At 53.2% G+C, this 18,544-nt stretch overlaps 1 protein-coding gene across 6 annotated transcripts in view; it reads right to left on the reverse strand.

Moving 5' to 3' along the window:
* Window positions 1-5,727: 5,727 nt before the first annotated feature.
* The window catches only part of LOC111850259 (BCL-6 corepressor-like), a 37,688-nt gene continuing 24,871 nt past the window's right edge, over window positions 5,728-18,544 (reverse strand). For all 6 annotated transcript variants that reach the window (XM_023823958.2, XM_072700209.1, XM_023823954.2 and 3 more), the window contains 5 exons: window positions 11,817-11,983; window positions 10,979-11,124; window positions 8,337-8,414; window positions 7,199-7,361; window positions 5,728-6,536 (listed from right to left, as the gene is read on the reverse strand). In XM_023823958.2, coding sequence (XP_023679726.1) covers window positions 6,242-6,536; window positions 7,199-7,361; window positions 8,337-8,414; window positions 10,979-11,124; window positions 11,817-11,983 — 849 coding nt within the window. In that variant the 3' untranslated portion in view covers window positions 5,728-6,241. The remainder of the gene's footprint in view (window positions 6,537-7,198; window positions 7,362-8,336; window positions 8,415-10,978; window positions 11,125-11,816; window positions 11,984-18,544) is intronic.

Consider the following 18,544-nt stretch of genomic DNA (forward strand, 5'->3'; position numbering starts at 1 on the left):
AAACAGAGAATGCCTTTGACATGGTCTCGAAGCAGGAGACCAGCAGGATTGTGCTAGCAGTAGGTACTATATGCTAATGCTGCAACTCCCCTGGTTATGTGTATGGATAAGTATGTGTGTGTGTGTGCGCGCGCGCATGCGTGTGTGTGCAATTAGCACTTTAACTTCTTCCTGCTACGGCATTAACGAAGGCCGTAAATCACCGAGCGGGATGCGTTAATGGTTTTAGAATGATTTCTGACAATTGGATAATTAAGAGTAATTTTGTATGTATAAAGGTGTGCCCATAAACTGCAGTTATTTCTTATATTTTAGCACCTACCATGGAAGCGTATACCGGACAATGCATAGGCATATGACGCGTATATGACGCAGACGGCACCAACGCCGAGGATAAACACAGATTCTGATGAAAATCATCTACCACCCTTCCCCTCCACCCCCATTCCACACATAAGAGTGCGAAATAGTTACGGGAGGGCAGAGGGGAGCAGAGGAGACGCGAGCCTTTGCCGAATCTGTACGGCCACTGAAGTGCATGACTGAAATTACACCAATTACATCTCGCCATAAACTCTCACAGATGGCTGAAGGCAGCCCCACTGACCTCGGGGAACAAAGCACATTTTCGTTGTTTTCATTTGCTTGTTTTTTTGTTTTTTTTATTTCGTGTTTTAAAAAATACAGCGTATAAAAGAATTTAGAAGTAAAAAGCACTGTATTCAGAGACTAAAAATAATCGGGACATGCAGGGGAAAGGGCTGCGCAAATAGGGAGACCTCCGTTTGTTTTTGTTGCCCCGGCTTGTAAAAACACATTGATCTGACTGGGCAAACGGAGGTTTTTGACAGCACTGTGGCATAATGTGGGGGGTTGGGGGGGGGAGTCACAGGCACCGATACCAAAGTCTGTCAGTAAGAGGATGGGGGGGGGGGGGGGGGGGTGTTGGCCCTGCCAAAACGAAGGTCCGTCATCATTCCCTGTTCTCAGTCCAGTGCCATCTTTGAATAAATGCTGTCGTCAGCCAGGCCGCCGTATGGGATGCGGGGAGGCATTGGTATTTGGCGGTAATAACTGTACAGTGATGGCGTGCGCTGGCACTGGGGCGGGTATAAATCTGTTTGCCCTCGTGGAGGGCGGCGCCGACGCAGTCTCGCGGAGAGCGCTGGGGGCACCCTGGGGGTCCCACAGCGGGTTTCCGGACACGGCCGCTGCGTCACGTCTCCCCATTAGCTCTGAATGTGCAGTGGGTGGGAAATAACCGGGCGGTGGGCTCGACCTTCGGCCACCTTGAACAGAGACGCCAGGGACCTAAGCGTCTCCTACCAGAGCCACCATAACCCGAGTCGCTGGACAAGTTGGCCAATGATTCTTTGACAATTTTCAAGTTAGATTCTGAGCACCGTGCTACAAAAATCCAACACCCTGCTACAAGTATCTTTCTTATTTGCAATGAAAACATCTTTTAAAAAGCATGGCATGTTGAAGTAACCAAATACCTATTAAAACCAGAAATATGTCACAGAAGGGGAAAAGTTTTGTTTTTGGCAACTTGTAATGTTTATTCAAGGTAATGACCCCCCCCCCCCCCCCATTCAGTACCACCTTTGTTTTGGTTTCCAAAACAGTTTGAACCTTTTTTCCTTCTAATTTGCAAATGAATATTGTTTGTTTAATCCTAGGCGACTTTTGTACGCAGCGCTTCGAGTCTGCATTCGTCCAAAGGAAATGAACAGGCCGCGTGAACCTGCCGTAACCTTAACTAAGGCAGATGCGGAGGCTGCGCTAAGTCACATCACGCCTGCCGAACAGAGATTACCTTTAAACATTCCGGCCAAAGCCTCCACTTACTCACTGGAGGATTTGTGGTTTCAGATAATGGCTTTTTAATTACCCCCCCCTTGTTATTGCATTTACCGTTTCCAATGTGACGGCACTTTACAACCACCGGTGACAGTGCGTTTGCTTGCGTGTAGCGTAGCCTGTTTAGCAACATTGGACTGAAAACTCATCAGCCCGCACTATTCTCAAACGACCACAGGTCTGCGAATTAAAAACAATAATAGGCTTATTTTTTTTTTATTAAATTAAAGAGTGAACGCGCTCGGTTTTCCCCCTAATCTGTATAGTAAAAGTAAATGTATACTGTACATAAGCTCTGTATGTTCTATCATTTCCTTACATCCCTTCACATTTTCAGTGTATTTTTCAGTTCAAATGCCTACGATATAGGGCCAGCTATACTTCATAGGTTTATGGCAGTAACATTTTTTTTTATTAGGCCTATCTAAATTATGTCTATGTCAACTCAAAAGTCTTAAATAATTTAATGTTCCAAACGGGGTTCTAAACATCCGAACCGGTCGGCATCACCTGCTGTCACGTCTCTGGTTTTACTCTGCAGATGGCATACGTAGGCTATATGGGGATGGGGTTGGACTTCGACTTTCCAATTGGACTAGTTACGTGTCCAAATTAGTATCTGTAATTAGTAGAAAATAGTGGCTGCTGACATACATAAAATACGAACATATTTATTGTAGCACAGACTCCCTATGATAATAATTAAATTACTATTGCTTTACAATACTGTAGGCTACTGTTGTGTGCGCCACCTCTTCCCAGATCCACGGTCTATCCCCGTCGTTGTTCCTCCGTATACCTACCTGAAAATCGCCATGAATCTCATCTAAGATCAGGACCTGTTTTCCAGATCCGTAATGCGACCCTTCTCCACTGTTTTCCCAGTTAGCTCTTTTATTATTTTAACTACGCTTATAACGGTATAACAGTAAAGCTGCCGCAGAAAAAACAATGAATGACAAGGAAATGCGGGTTCTTAATTATGCCCGTAAAAAGTGTAAATTGTTGAATAAATCTGGCAAAACCTGACACGCATACCCGAGTAATTACACTTTTTGCTAATTTGTTTGCTGATGCTGCGATCATCAGTTTGTTGTATGGGGTTCGGCAGTCGGTGTCAAGATTGACTTGATTTGTTTGTTAGTGAGAGCTCCCCCCCCCCCCCCCACACACACACACACACACACACACACACACACACACACACCAAACAAACACAGGCGCACGGCTTGAATTCATTAAAGAGGAGGACGCGTTGTACCTATCGTCCCGAGTCTGTAGTGACAGGGGGCTAATCTCGACAGGGAATCTGTATCCCATTAAGCCGGGGCTGCAGTGAGGGGGGTGTACTCACTCTAGCTGATCCGTACCGTGCCCGAGCACGTTTGACCCCCAAAGTCCAGGTCGTTTGACTGAGTGTGATCGTGCCGTACGGTACCCGGACGCGGTACCGCTTGGAGGGGCGGCCAGATAACGATTAGTCAACTCAGGCACGGATGGAACGGATCGAGTAGGCTGTACAGATTTTTTTTGGTTTTGTTTTTACAGATAACATAAGCGCCCGTAAAGGTTATAGTAGTTTCTTTTGTTCATCTGCTCAATAAACATATAAAAAAGACCTTCTAACTGCTTAAAACACGGCGCATCATAATAATCTACAGGTACCGATGTTAGTTTGATGATATTAACGTAGTCTGCTTTATTATAAGATCTTGCTATAAGATCCCTTACATAAATCACGGACATAAAGTGAGGGAGATCAAACTGACATAAGGTATAACTGAGTTTCGGCAGTGGTTCCGACATAATGAGTCCATGTTATAATAGTAATTACTGTAATACTGTAATTAGTAACAGTACTAAAGAAATGTAACACCGAACAACTCTCAAAAATGCGGCACCACTTTTCGGTACCGGTATCCTGTGCAGCACTATAGTCTGCTCAAACTGGGATATTCGGTAAAATGTGGGACGAATCAATAAAAAATTGCTGCGCTGCAAACTTGATAAATCTATGTGTGTCATCGTGCCCAAAACGACTCCGAATAAATCACAAAATGGGGACATTGATCCGGAATCCCATTCTGCTGTGAGACAGCATTTACTTTCTTGTTTTCTTCAACACAAAGAAAGTTGCACGGTGAGGACGGAAGCGTGCTCGAGCCGGGAAAGTGGAATGTGCTCGGACGACAGCCGGGGCGGGGGGGCACGGTACAAGGACAACCGGGCGAAGTGTGAGCTCGCCCTAGGAATCGCCACCGCCCGGCTGGTCCTTTGCCCTAATCTAAATTTCTCCTCTTCATTCTTTCGACCGGGCGATCTGCCTTGCTGAGGACATTACCGACAATTATATAGGAAATACAATATATAAGGTCACACAAGATTACAGGATCGGTCACTTTAGCAAGGGCTTCAACTGGTTTAAGTACATTTGGGTAACAGTAACGTTCATCCCTTGACTCAGTCTCTCTCTGTGGCATGCATGCATGTTATTGCAACATGTGATTAAAACCAAACGTCTCTCATAGGACATTTAGCTAGATGTCTTTCTTAGGGTTAATGCTGTCTTACTGTTTCTCGTATTTTAAAGACCCCGGTCTCTAAATAAAGGTCATTTTATTCCACCCAGCGCCGTCCTGTCTCCAGCTCGCCATTATTACGTAGCGCCGGAGTGACGCTAATATTACAAATTTCAGTACCGGGGCTGTGTTGAGGAGGCCGGGTGTCGGATGCGAGTTTCAATGTGTGTAGGAACGTGATCGGAATGGTGCACGAATGGTTAAGTGTTCAGGAGAGGTGCAAAAAGCATCTAGTTATTTAATCACGTCTGCCAGCTCGCCATCACGACCCGCTTAAGGCAGCCCGTCGAAGTGACGCCGCGCTGGGAAGACAGACAGCGTTAAACCTTCCAGGAATATCGTACAGCTGAATGCTGTTTACCGGAGTAGACCAATGCATTTTGGTATGATTAATTTCAGAAGTCCCTCTATAGCCTTATGTCAACGTCATGAAGGTCAGACTTGTTTTATTCTATCATATGCAGACCAGTACTAAGTGTAATGGCACATTATTTATGATTTTTGTAGTTATATATTCAGTGCCCTCTTTTATGTCTTTTCTTCTATATTTCTATTAATACAAGATCATCCTTGAATGTTTTGGACCCGAAGCTTTAAAAGCTGAAGTCGTTACGATGTGGGAGCGGCGGTCACGTAGCCATCGCCGGTCATCGCCGGCCTTTGTCATAAAACTGTCGAAATGACAGCCTGGTTAGCATTCCTCAAAACCAAATCGGGGGGAAAAATCCGGCACGGTGACAAATTATTCCCAGTGCCTGAACATAATTACGCCATCGCTCTTTTTGCCCTTGGGGTAACTTGTCAAACCCATTTAAACATATGTGCGTTAAATCGATAAGCTGCATTGCTGTTGTGAATGTAGTACCCGATATCTGACCTATGCGCGGGTGGCAGGCACCCCCCCCCTACCCCGACGCTTAAAAACGGTTCTGTCTTGCGTCCCCTCCCCCAAGATCTCGCATTAAAGAAATGGTGGCCGCTGAAGGCGTTTTATCATTTTATTGCCATTTAGAGAAAATTTTTTGTAAAATATAAATACAAATGGGGCATTTATTAATTACAAAGTTTAAACATGTCCCCAAAATGATAAACACACCAATGAGAAACAGTTACAGCAATTATCATCCCATTATTTACAAGTTAAAGCATGTTTTCTGAGAAACAGCTCATTTTAGTATTTTAAAAGTTCTTTAATATTTTACAAAAAAAAAAAAAAAACAAAAACATGAAAATATCTTAATTTTTCTCATCTTAAATAAGGGACAAAAAAAGTGTGTGTGTGGGGGGGGGGGGGGGGGGAGTTCAAACACAGGTACAAATCCGCTCCTGAACATCAAACTCTGAGGAACACATCTTAGACGGTCACCATCTTCCCCGCGAAGATGCCCTCATTGAAAATATTTCAAAAATAACATTAGGTTTGCAAAACAATATTAATTTACCTGACCAGGACAGGCAAGTCTGTAAACCGGTAACGAAGTGCACTGCGTAATTAAAACAGAGAAGCCTGGCTGCAGTCCTACGAGCATGACGGTAATCTGCACTGCCTCCCAACTCTGGATACAAGCTAAAAGTAAACATTCTCCCACAGGGGAAAAATGGCCTGCATATATAAAATAATAATAATAAAAAAATCAAAGGAATATTTTACACATTTATATTTATAAAAATAAGAGATAAATTAGTCTTTTTCCAAAGAATTGGACACGTCTCCCTTTGTTGCTGGGCCGTTGACTCTGTAGTCCAGTCCGGAACATTCTCCGGTATCTACACAATATACAAGAGATGCCACAACAATGTCATGAGTCTGCAATAGCGCCGGAATCCCAGTGGTCATCCAGGCACTCTATGGAGGAGCCCAGGAGTGTGACCAGCTCTCCGCTAATCTCCACCAGGTCCAGCAGCTCCTTGCTGTCCGGCAGGAAGCCCTCGAGCTCCTGGGGGCAGGAGAAGAGCTGGCTAAGCGAGGCCTGCTTGTAGAATTCGGCCTCTGCGATGGTGGCCACCTCGATGTGCGCGAAGGCGGCGCGGAACGTCCGGGCCGACATCTTCAGCCTCTTCAGCACGTCCGAGAGCAGCAGCCAGTTGCGGGGCCTGGGCAGGGCAGGACAAGGGGGCGGGGCAGGACAAGGGGGCGGGGCCAGTCAGGAAGGCGGCGACAATGAGACGCCGTCCTCTGCCATTTCACACGTTTCACACTGTCTACGGCTTCTAAAGTTTCAGTGGGGGCCCCGTCACACACACGCATCATTCAGTCATGCAGGTCAAGTAAAGCCTTCTTGATGCGCACATGTACACGTGCGCGCGCACACACACGCACACAGAGAAGTGTGGCTGGACAGAGGGGAAACAGACACCGCAAAATCGATGCCACTGAAACCAGGCCTTTCGGCAGCTGGGTGGGTGGGGGGGCACAATGAGAGGAGGGATAGGTGGTGGTGGTGGGGGGGCAGCACAGGAGAGCCATTAATACTGCATCAGGATCAAGTGGCTGCCGGCAGGGGTTGGGGGGGGGACGGTGCGCAGCAGTACCATGTGGGAGGCAATTAGATCTCACGGCTTTTGTTTGCCTTTCCGGTGCCGCGCTCTGCCATGTACAGGCGGGTGTGCGGCCCCCGGGGGGAAGGGGGGGTGAAATCGGGAGGTGGGTGGTCAGGGGCCTCAAAGCAGAGTCTGAAAGCAACACAGGGGGAGTCGCTCCTGCGGCCACCTGGGGGGGCTGACAGCTGTATTACTGCAGAGTCAGAGGGACTCACCCCTGGGACAGGGACACCTGGATGTTGTAGCAGGGCAGGAGCGGCCGGTCGGAGAACTCGAACTCGAACACGCCCCTCTGCTCACCCTCCTCCTCCTCCTCATCTTCGCCAGGCCCGGGCGGGTTGGCCAGGATGTCGAAGGCAGCCCAGTCCTCAGCAGGCTCTGTAAACAGCGAGGGGCGGGGAGTGTTCAGAAAGCCCCCCTTGGTACTGGCGTGTGCACATACACGCGCGCACACACACACAGAGACACACAAGCGCACACACACACACAAGCGCATACACGCACACACGCACACACACACACACACACACACCAGCCAGACGGCAAACTGAGGAAGTCTCGTGGGGGGGGGGATTTCTGTTCCTGTCAGATGATGGGGCCTCGTGTCTCCATCTGTGGGCGATTTTGGGGGTGGGGTTACATAAACAGCACCACGCCACTGCTACCCTTTTCTCTAACGCCCCCCCTCCTGGCTTAAGAGCCCCGATTCACCGGCGAGGTCTGAGCTCCTGTCGCTTGCCAGATATCCGCTCGTTTTAAATCTCGCCACGCTGCGTAGACAGCGTTCCGGGGAGAGCTGGGAATGCGTGAAGAACGATTCTGGCAGGCAGTAAATAGCTGCTGGGAGTTTGAATGCAATTATCCCAGTGATTAAACTGGGAATGTAAGAAAAAGAAAAAGAAAAAAAAAGACGACGTGGATAGAATTACTGTCTCTTCCTCAGGAGGAGGAAGAGGAGATCTGGTTAGGGGGGGGCATGTCTGTTTTCCTCCTACAGCTGGCCTGCCAGGCAATAAGCGCTTCAGCAGAGTCAATTTATGGATTTTTATCTCAACCACCTCAACTTCCCCCGGTTATTATGGGGGGGGGGGGGCTCTGTCCAACCACTAGCCGGAAATGCATCTCGAACCCACGTCTTTGCAGTGACCCCTGCTCACGCTTACATGAGCTCCACTGTCCATTATTTCATCATCAAAGTTTAAACTGTGTTGTCACATTCGGGCTTCTAACATAATATGAAAGCAATGGAATTGCGGAAGGTTAACTCCGAGTGTCCTTTGTCCCTGCAGATGATCGGCTGTCCTGCCCCAGCGATGTCATGCGGGTCGTATGTGGCAATATGACAGAACTCACCGCACAGCACACTGCCGTAGAGCTCCCAGCGGAGCCGGGGGTCGTCATCGTCACGGCCTTGCAGATCGGCAAAGTAATCTGAGAGTCGGGGGGAGGGGGGGGGGGGGACAGTCTGTCAGACGACCGCAGCCACGCACAGAGAGACGTACAGGAAACACAAGCAGCCGCTTATCACCGGCAGACAAGGAGCTCTTAAATCATACGCTAGAGGACAAACTGCTAACGATCGCTGATAAATAGGAGGACAGCAAGCGCCGCTAACCCCGCTGAGGAGGTTCCATAGGGGCCAGAGGGGCCGTGGCTCGACCCCGACCGGTAAAATGGGACCAGGTGTCTGCGACGGCAGGGGTCGCTTCCCCCCCCCGGGTCCAACGGGAGCAGTATTTAACGGGCACGGCCCGACCCTGGCGCGGATAGACGAGATGGGCTGTGCTGTGCTTGATTAGAAATCTCCCAGCGCGCAGGAACGGGCCGACGGGAGGGGCGCGGGGGGGAGGGGGCGGCGTAAATCAACGAGGCAGACAGCGTGCCGGGTCGCAGCGCTGATTTACCACGCTCTTTCCGCCGCGCGCCTTGACGATACCCTTGGAGGGGATGAATCAAGCAGACAGGAGCCGGGGGGGAGGGGGGGGGGCGGCGGGATGAAATGGCCCAGCATGTGACTGCACCGGGCTCCGGAGAACTTGCCTCACATCTATCAAGGCTGCCGTGCACCAGCCAATAGGAAACCGCTACTGAAACCACGGAGACCGCTCTGCCAGAATGGGGCCGCCTCAGCCAAGCTAAACGTCTGCCTTTCAGCGACCGACGCTTCCAGCTCGACTCTCCACAGCTGTGCGGGGGGGAGGTGCTTCACGCTCGCGCGGTGTGAGGGGGTCACGGTGACAGGAAGCTACTATACCGGACCCAGTTTAGAAAGTAACCTTAAGGAGGCTAAAAATGACACATTTATAACTTCAAACTTACACCCCTACCCCACATACAGCAGATTCGTACAAGATATCCTGATTATTTCTTTGCTCAGAAGAGGAAGGATGTGAGAAGGCAACCAAACGCAAGCAGATCCGGTGAGAGACGGCAGCAAAGGGAGGCTATGCTTACTGTGATGGTGGCTGTCCTCGTGGGGGGTGGGGGTAGCGTGCAGTGGGTAAGTGGGAGGCGGTAATTAGCATGCCTGCCACTCCTCCGCTAATCACACCACCCTTCCCAGGACAAGTGGGGGCAGCCAGCCCATGTGACTAGAGGCCCCCCCCCCCCCCCGATACCTCAGTGTAACACTGAGACCCGGAGCAGAGAGGCGTGCGGTTTCATCGTCTATTACGGGAAAGTCTCAGCCGATTGCTCACCACTGCTGGTAAGAGGGTGAACCGTGAGCGGCCCCTCGGCGAGTGAAATCGAAAGCCAGTACATCCGAAAGCTTCGAGAAGGGGGAGGCCCCTAATGAGGGTGACCGCGTACAGGAAAGGCGGCAGAGAGAGCAGGGCAGGGCGGCAGAGAGAGCAGGGCGGCAGAGAGCAGAGCAGGGCAGGGCGGCAGAGAGAGCAGGGCGGCAGAGAGCAGAGCAGGGCAGGGCGGCAAAGCCGCTCTCGGTGAGTAATGATGTGAGAAGTTCACACTCAAGCCGGCACTTTCATCCCATCGGGGCGAGATTATGAACGTGGCTCCTGCCGAATCTCATTTACGGCGGTTCCGGATTAGCACCGCGCCTCCGGATGGCCGATTCTGCAAGCCTAGGAACTTTAACCCTGCGCTGGGGGCCCCGGGTGCTTGGGGGGGGAAATGAACATTTCACCCTGACCGGGATAATCGGCACTATTTTGTCAAGGAAACACCAGCAAAGGCTGATACTGACCATGTCAATTCTCAGGACGTTTTCCCCTTGTGAGTTTGTTAGCAATACCCCCCCCCCCCAAATAACAGCACACCCTCAAGGAGTGTAACCAAGCAAATGCTGCTGCTAGGTGGAATCCCTGCACTTCAAAGTGAGGACGGATGTGGACACACTGGCAGACACCCCCGTCTGTCTCTGTCTCACCGTTAATTGGGCCCTATTTGATGGGGGGGGGGGGGACGGTGCCCCCAGTGATGTGAATCCAGGATCTGCAACGGGAACAGTACACCCTGCTTGTGTGTGGCCCCTGTGGCAGCCGGACTGATTAATATCACCCCAACACCCGGGCGGTTGGGGTCGGGGGGGCCGCACCGGGAGCTGGTCACGGCACACTGCAGACTTTGCACACCTCCCCTCCGAAAGACAGCTTCTCGCCCATCTGCTCTGCGGCCCGGCGCGGCCTCGCAATGGCGGCATATGTTACCGGCGTTCCGTCCTCCGAGACCCGATTCCAACAGCTGGCGCGCTCCCGGAGTCCCTTTTACATGGTCTCGCCACAGCGGAACCGGGACTGGCTCAAACCACACTGCGCTACGGCAAATCGGTTATTAAAAAAAGAGGGGGGGTGGGGGAGCGGGAAAGCAAGGCCGCTCCCAGGAAGAGGAAGGCAGCCCGGCAGCTTCGGCGAGTCCTAAATCTGTTCTAAGAAGCTCGCAATTTCCCCGACAGGAGACCTCGCACTTAAAGTAAATACGCAGCCGGTTGCTAAGTAACAGGGCGGCTACAGCCCGAGGCAGCGGCGGCTGCTCACCTAGCAGGAAGCACTCCATCATCTCGCTGTGCGTCATCTTGAGGAGCCCACGGCCCGAGTAGGTAGCCAGCGTGGGGTCCGCCCCGTAGGACAGGAGCAGCCTCACCACGTCCAGGTGGTCATTCTCAACCGCATCGTGCAGAGGTCTGCCATCGGTCGGAGGGGGGCACAGAGAGGGATAAAAACACCGGTTAGAGAAGCGGGCACACTCCCCCCGTAAACTTCAGGGGAGCGTAAAGTCAGGGGCGATTCTAGGACTTTACAGAGGGCATAAGAAGGGCCAAAATCCATAGAGAGGGGTCAACTTTATCATTAGCCAATATGTTTTGAATTCGTGAGTGACAGTGAAGGGGGTACTCTGGGGACCAATCGGATTTCACTGTCCCTGTATCAAGACAGGGGTGATGCCGGCATCCTCCTGAAACACCGGAGAACCTCAAACGAGGAACCTCGTGAGCCATCGTAGAAGAAAAAGTCCCTTTATGAGGTGCTAAAGCTGCAGCTGAATCCATGTTCAACTTCCACGTGTAGTGCCGTGATTCCGGAACGACCCGTAGGCCGTCAAACAGCGACTCGCTCATTTATCTGGGCAGTTATAAAATCTAGGCTTTTACTGGAATTTTAAATTATGACGACTTCACTGGTTAAGCCAAAGTTTTGTTTTTTTTCGCAAATGACAACAGCCTTATATAAATCACGCTGAAACTTAACATCTTTCATACGCAGTGGTGGTGTTTTGCTCTAAGGAGAGAACTGAACAGAACAGCATCTATTGCAAATACTGGGAATTCTGTGTGTGTTGCTGGGAGACAGGGGACTGGACAGGGACGGCCAGTACCTGGTGCCATCCTGGGCATTGCAGTTGATGTCGGCTCCGTACTCCAGCAGGTGCTGTGCGATGGACAGCCAGCCGTGAGCACAGGCCTCATGCAGCGCACAGTAGCCGGCGTTGTCACGGTGATTCACGTCACAGACTTTATTCTCCAGGCAATAGAGCACCACTTCCTGCAGGCACGGAGACAGAGGAAGCAAAGCAGTGTAAATACCAGCGCAGCGGAGAAGGGGGGGGGGCTCCGATGCGGCAGAGGGGCAGGATGCTGCTCCAGCTTTGCTTTGTCCTCGTCAGACCAAAGGGGCGAGAAACACAAAAACAAACAAACAACAAGGTGCACATTCCGCTGCCGTCACCACACAAGTGGACAGGGGATTTATTTATTTGCCTGTTCCCACGGTGATACCACGGTGATACCACGGTGATACCACGGTGATACCACGGTGATACCACGGTGATACCACGGTGATACCACACGCGACAAGGTCGCCACAGCGGCTCCTCTGTTCATAAGTCACCCTGGACGTATCCTGCGTTATTTTGCCCGGTATTCAGTCAAAAATCAGAAAGAAGGACGACCCTGATAATTGGCTTAATGTCCAGGTCGCAGCCATAGAGGCCTCTCCTTATTTATTTATTTAATCTATTTATTTATTTATTACTTTGTTGACAGAAAAGAGCAATGGAACTATGTTTAATAGACCCCGGGAGAAAAAAAAAAAAGCTCATTTAAACTTCAATCTCTTTCAAATTCCTATTTCTATGCAAATTTCAGCAATTCCAGCCAGGTCTTTTATAATTTCCACTTCCCTCTTTGCAAAATGGCGAAGGCTGAGAATAGCTCATCCAATCTGTCCACAATGGTCAAATGAATATTTTGGACATCTGGTTAACAAATCTGCTCTCAAGGAACTGCTAGTTTTCAAGCCCTCCCCCCCCCCAAAAGGCAGCCCCACCACCATCTCTTTGGGTGGAGAAAGAATGATTTATTTTCAATGATGGGAAGTAGCTGGTAGTAATCGCTCCTCCCCAGGGTGAAAAGCAAGGGATAAACAAGTAGTGAAGCATATGGATCTCGCCTTTTGGGTGCCCCCCCCCCTCGTGCACAAGTGGTTTCCAGCTCTCCGGAGAATGAACACATTCTCAACCTGAGGTGCATCTAAAGTGTCAGAGGGCCTCTGCAGCTGCCCGACGAGGGGGCTGCACTGCTGCGCTGAGACGCCGATCCGTTTCAGCGCCGTATCTGGACAGAACCGGAATTAAACGCGCTATGATTAATGGCAGGTTCACGGCGGGCGATGACTCAGATTCCGGAGCCGCCATCGACGGCACAGAGCCTCTGCGGGCCGGCAGATGTTCGGAGGAGGAATAAAACAAGAGCAAAGGTGATTATCTGTTCATTTCTGCTCCGGTTAAATCCAGTCAATCACGCGAACAGTAAGATAAAACAGGGAGCTAAATGTCACGGAGATTCACCCCCTCCACCCCCATCTTTAGTGACGAGCACGCAGCCAGAGGACGGCGACAAGGTAATGAACGCGGATTTAGCACTCCGCGACCGACCCGTACATCTCTACACGTCCCCTTCCCTTGGGGCATCTGACAGACACGTGTCCTGCATCTCTGCCCTGAGGACACCGATCTCAGTAAACGGACAGGGCCGCGCCAGCCTGGGCCAATCAGGTTAAAGCAGAGCCCTGAATAGTGAGGGTTAGAACCCTGTGCCCCTCATTGGTAAGGCTGTAGGTTCGAATCCCAGGGTCAGCAGAACTGCCCCGTGGACTGGCTGTCGCTGCCTTTTCAACTGCATGCTGCTTCATCTGAATAAATAAAACAAAAAACAAATAAATCAAATGAAAACGTTCCGCAGTTTAACCGCTGAAGGGAGGTTCAGAATAACAAGCCTGCGCAGCCTTTGCTCTTTTTCCTGTGGCAGTTAAGCTTCTAGCTGGCGATGTCAGGGGAGGGAATGCGGCCACCATCACGGCCACCCCCCCCTTTGACTGGGCCTGGCCTTTAAGCCCTCCGCTGAGAGCACCCATTCATGCCACAGGCCCAGCGCATGCTGGCACTGCCCGTCACGCCACCTCCCCCGCCTGGTATCCGGGAAACGGCGCGGGGGAGGGAGGGGCCCCAGGGAGGGGCCCCACCCACAGGCGATACGGCGACACTCGCTGCCGTCTTTAATAAACACTTCACATTTACCCCCGGGAAGTGGTCTTAGAATAAAAAGAAAATATGACCGCATTCTTCGCCAGTGCACGCCTTCCGGATTCCCAGTAGCGATGTGTGACGGCGGCTCCTGCTTCCGGGGTCGGAGAGCGCCGGCCTGGAAAGGGCCACACAGGCGACCGGCAACATTAAGCGGCACATTAAACAAACCAATAAAGGTCTTTAAGAGCCGGGCAGGGAGGGGGGGGTCTCTCGCCGGGAGATCGGTGCGACCAAACAGGGAGGAATCGGTAGGTTACCGCGCTCAGGCAGCGAGACGAGCACCCAGTTAACCCCTTACAGCGCCGGCTGCGGGCTAATCTCATTACTCGCTGGTGTTTGTTTTTAACAGCGGCGCTCAGGACTGTCTCAGGCCTCCCGCTCTGACATGCTGCCAGCTGTCCTACTCGTGCTTCACAGACGCACGCCAATCGCTATAAATAAAAGATTCTTAGCACAGCGGATCGATTACAGTCATCTGCACACGAGATGGCGCACGTTAAACCGGACGTTAAACCGCATAGGTCAGCCCGTAAAAACCACAGCTCAGTCGACAGTAAAGGACCCCCTAGCCCCCCCACCAGTCTGACAGAAGGCATAGCAAAAAAACCCACCCCCCACCGCCCGACTTCAACAGTGCCCACCCCGTGCAGACCAACCCAGAAAGACGAGCCAAGGTGTGGCCAGGGGCTACGTGCTAATTCTGAGCGAGATTCAGATTGCAATGCTCTTGGGGGAGAGTCGCGGAGCCCCACCGCACGCAGGGGTGGGGGGGGGGGGAGGGACATAGCTGATTGGAACAGCTCGCTAAAGAGTGCAGGAGAAAAGGCTGAGGCTCACTAAGTGGGGCTTTTAATTAAGAGCGAACGCCGCAAACGCACAATCAGTCAGCGAGCGGGAGGGCGGGCAAGCGAGAGAGAGAGCGAGCCACACCATCCAGGGGGGTGGGGGGGCTATCATTACAGTCCGGCAGGAATGTTCCCTGACGGCTCCCGGAGACAGGAGCGGGCGGGGGGCAGGGGTGCACCTGACGGGAGGCCGGCATGACTCCCGGTAATGGTGGATTGGGGTGGGGGGGGGCACTCTAAGCAGTTTGACAGGACGCAGTGGAACCAGAGGCCTGATGAAACCAGAAGCCTCACTATCAACTGCTATCTGTGTGTGTGTGTGTGTGTGTGTGTGTGTGGCACCCACCCCGCCTCCCCCTCTCACACTTGCTCTCCCTCCCTCGCGCCCCCCAGTTTAACGCAGCTGTCCCCACCCAGTGTGCATGCCGCGGGAGCAGACGGGATCTCCGTGTTAGATGGCACCCTGGAGCGCCGTGACACGCTTTTAATGTGCACAGGCGCTGCTTCCGTGGCCCGAGTCGGAGGCAAAGGGCTAAATCCAGCAAACGGGCCATTTGGGACAGGATCCAAGCAGCCAGGGCAGGGAGCGGAGGCCAGAACCTGGCCGGGCCGCGGGCAGGGTGTCACACGCACGCTGGGGGAGGGGGGTGGCTAAAGGTACAAACCCCCCTGGAACAGGGAGAAGGCAGCGCATTGGGGCGCCCTGTCACATTTGCATATGCAAAGAGGCTTTCTGTATTTTTTCTCAGTGAATTAAATCAAGTTAAATTTGGAGGCACCAGAAGCCTCAGTAATGAAAAGGACAGATTTAAGCGTCTGACGAGGCGATCAGAGGCACGGATCTGGAAACGGGGATGCCGCACACTCAGCCGTGCGAGCAGGATGGGAGGGGGTGCCGCACACTCAGCCGTGCGAGCAGGATGGGAGGGGGTGCCGCACACTCAGCCGTGCGAGCAAGATGGGAGGGGGTGCCGCACACTCAGCCGTGCGAGCAAGATGGGAGGGGGTGCCGCACACTCAGCCGTGCGAGCAAGATGGGAGGGGGTGCCGCACACTCAGCCGTGCGAGCAGGATGGGGGGGGGGGGGGGGTGCCGCACACTCAGCCGTGCGAGCAGGATGGGGGGGGGGGGGTGCCGCACACTCAGCCGTGCGAGCAAGATGGGAGGGGATGCCGCACACTCAGCCGTGCGAGCAGGATGGGAGGGGATGCCGCACACTCAGCCTGGGGGGGAGATGGGAGGGGGTGCCGCACACTCATGCCATGCGAGCAAGATGGGAGGGGGTGCCGCACACTCAGCCGTGCGAGCAAGATGGGAGGGGGTGCCGCACACTCAGCCGTGCGAGCAAGATGGGAGGGGGTGCCACACTCAGCCGTGCGAGCAAGATGGGAGGGGGTGCCGCACACTCAGCCGTGCGAGCAGGATGGGGGGGGTGCCGCACACTCAGCCGTGCGAGCAGGATGGGGGGGGGGGGGGGGGGGTGCCGCACACTCAGCCGTGCGAGCAAGATGGGAGGGGGTGCCGCACACTCAGCCGTGCGAGCAGGATGGGGGGGGGTGCCGCACGCACACACATCTTCTATAAATAGATATGCAAATAAAGGAAGCCAAACCCCTCTTTTTCATTGCCCCCCCCCCCCCACAATTTTTTATACCTTATATTACCTCCATCCAAATCAAGCGTAACATAATGCATCCAGATTCCATGTAGCGCTCTGGAGGGCCTCCCCCACCGGCCCAGATTTGTCAGGGAGGTGGGGGGGGGGGGCTAGGAGGCCACCCTTGCGGGCCCTGCTGTGTTTCAGTTGGTGTGGGGCCCCTGGGAGCTGCTGACAGCTTATCACATGCAGGCAGTTAGAGGGCCATTTCCCGTCTATATCCCTCCTCCCAAGAAACTGCACAAAAAAGGCACTGACCACCGCACAAGAAAATGCTGCCGATATTCCATACAGGGCGGGGGCTGACTGAGAACAGACACGACATTGGCAGGTGCAGGGTGATTCTGCTGCCTGCGGTCCTGTGATGAGCCCCCCCCTCACTAATGACTCCTTAGAGAACTCAGAGAACCCATAATCACTGTAACACTCAGAGTCGGTACCCACAGGTCCAGGAGGGGCTTCAGAGTCCCTGAGAGTCGGTACCCACAGGTCCAGGAGGGGCTTCAGAGTCCCTGAGAGTCGGTACCCACAGGTCCAGGAGGGGCTTCAGAGTCCCTGAGAGTCGGTACCCACAGGTCCAGGTGGGGCTTCAGAGTCCCTGAGAGTCGGTACCCACAGGTCCAGGAGGGGCTTCAGAGTCCCTGAGAGTCGGTACCCACAGGTCCAGGAGGGGCTTCAGAGTCCCTGAGAGTCGGTACCCACAGGTCCAGGTGGGGCTTCAGAGTCCCTGAGAGTCGGTACCCACAGGTCCAGGAGGGGCTTCAGAGTCCCTGAGAGTCGGTACCCACAGGTCCAGGAGGGGCTTCAGAGTCCCTGAGAGTCGGTACCCACAGGTCCAGGAGGGGCTTCAGAGTCCCTGAGAGTCGGTACCCACAGGTCCAGGTGGGGCTTCAGAGTCCCTGAGAGTCGGTACCCACAGGTCCAGGAGGGGCTTCAGAGTCCCTGAGAGTCGGTACCCACAGGTCCAGGAGGGGCTTCAGAGTCCCTGAGAGTCGGTACCCACAGGTCCAGGAGGGGCTTCAGAGTCCCTGAGAGTCGGTACCCACAGGTCCAGGAGGGGCTTCAGAGTCCCTGAGAGTCGGTACCCACAGGTCCAGGAGGGGCTTCAGAGTCCCTGAGAGTCGGTACCCACAGGTCCAGGTGGGGCTTCAGAGTCCCTGAGAGTCGGTACCCACAGGTCCAGGAGGGGCTTCAGAGTCCCTGAGAGTCGGTACCCACAGGTCCAGGAGGGGCTTCAGAGTCCCTGAGAGTCGGTACCCACAGGTCCAGGAGGGGCTTCAGAGTCCCTGAGAGTCGGTACCCACAGGTCCAGGAGGGGCTTCAGAGTCCCTGAGAGTCGGTACCCACAGGTCCAGGCGGGGCTTCAGAGTCCCTGAGAGTCGGTACCCACAGGTCCAGGAGGGGCTTCAGAGTCCCTGAGAGTCGGTACCCACAGGTCCAGGAGGGGCTTCAGAGTCCCTGAGTGTCGGGACCCACAGGTCCAGGCGGGGCTTCAGAGTCCCTGAGAGTCGGTACCCACAGGTCCAGGCGGGGCTTCAGAGTCCCTGAGAGTCGGTACCCACAAGTCCAGGCGGGGCTTCAGAGTCCCTGAGAGTCGGTACCCACAGGTCCAGGAGGGGCTTCAGAGTCCCTGAGAGTCAATACCCACAGGTCCAGGAGGGGCTTCAGAGTCCCTGAGAGTCAATACCCACAGGTCCAGGCGGGGCTTCAGAGTCCCTGAGAGTCAGTACCTACAAGTCCAGGAGGGGCTTCGGAGTCCCTGAGAGTCAGTACCCACAAGTCCAGGAGGGGCTTTGCATGACATTTAATAGCCTCTCATGGCAGGTTCTTGGCAGGGGAATAGGCACATAATCAGCAGGTCGGGCAACAATACAGGAGACGGCAACGCGGCATGAGACAGGGAAGGAAGAGTCGTGCTGACTCTCTGTCTCACACACACACACACACACACACACACACACACACACACACACACACGCACACAGCCTGAAGTCTCACCCACCGACACCAGATGCAGA

Source organism: Paramormyrops kingsleyae, chromosome 16 (genome assembly GCF_048594095.1).
Source record: "Paramormyrops kingsleyae isolate MSU_618 chromosome 16, PKINGS_0.4, whole genome shotgun sequence".
NCBI lineage: Eukaryota > Metazoa > Chordata > Actinopteri > Osteoglossiformes > Mormyridae > Paramormyrops > Paramormyrops kingsleyae.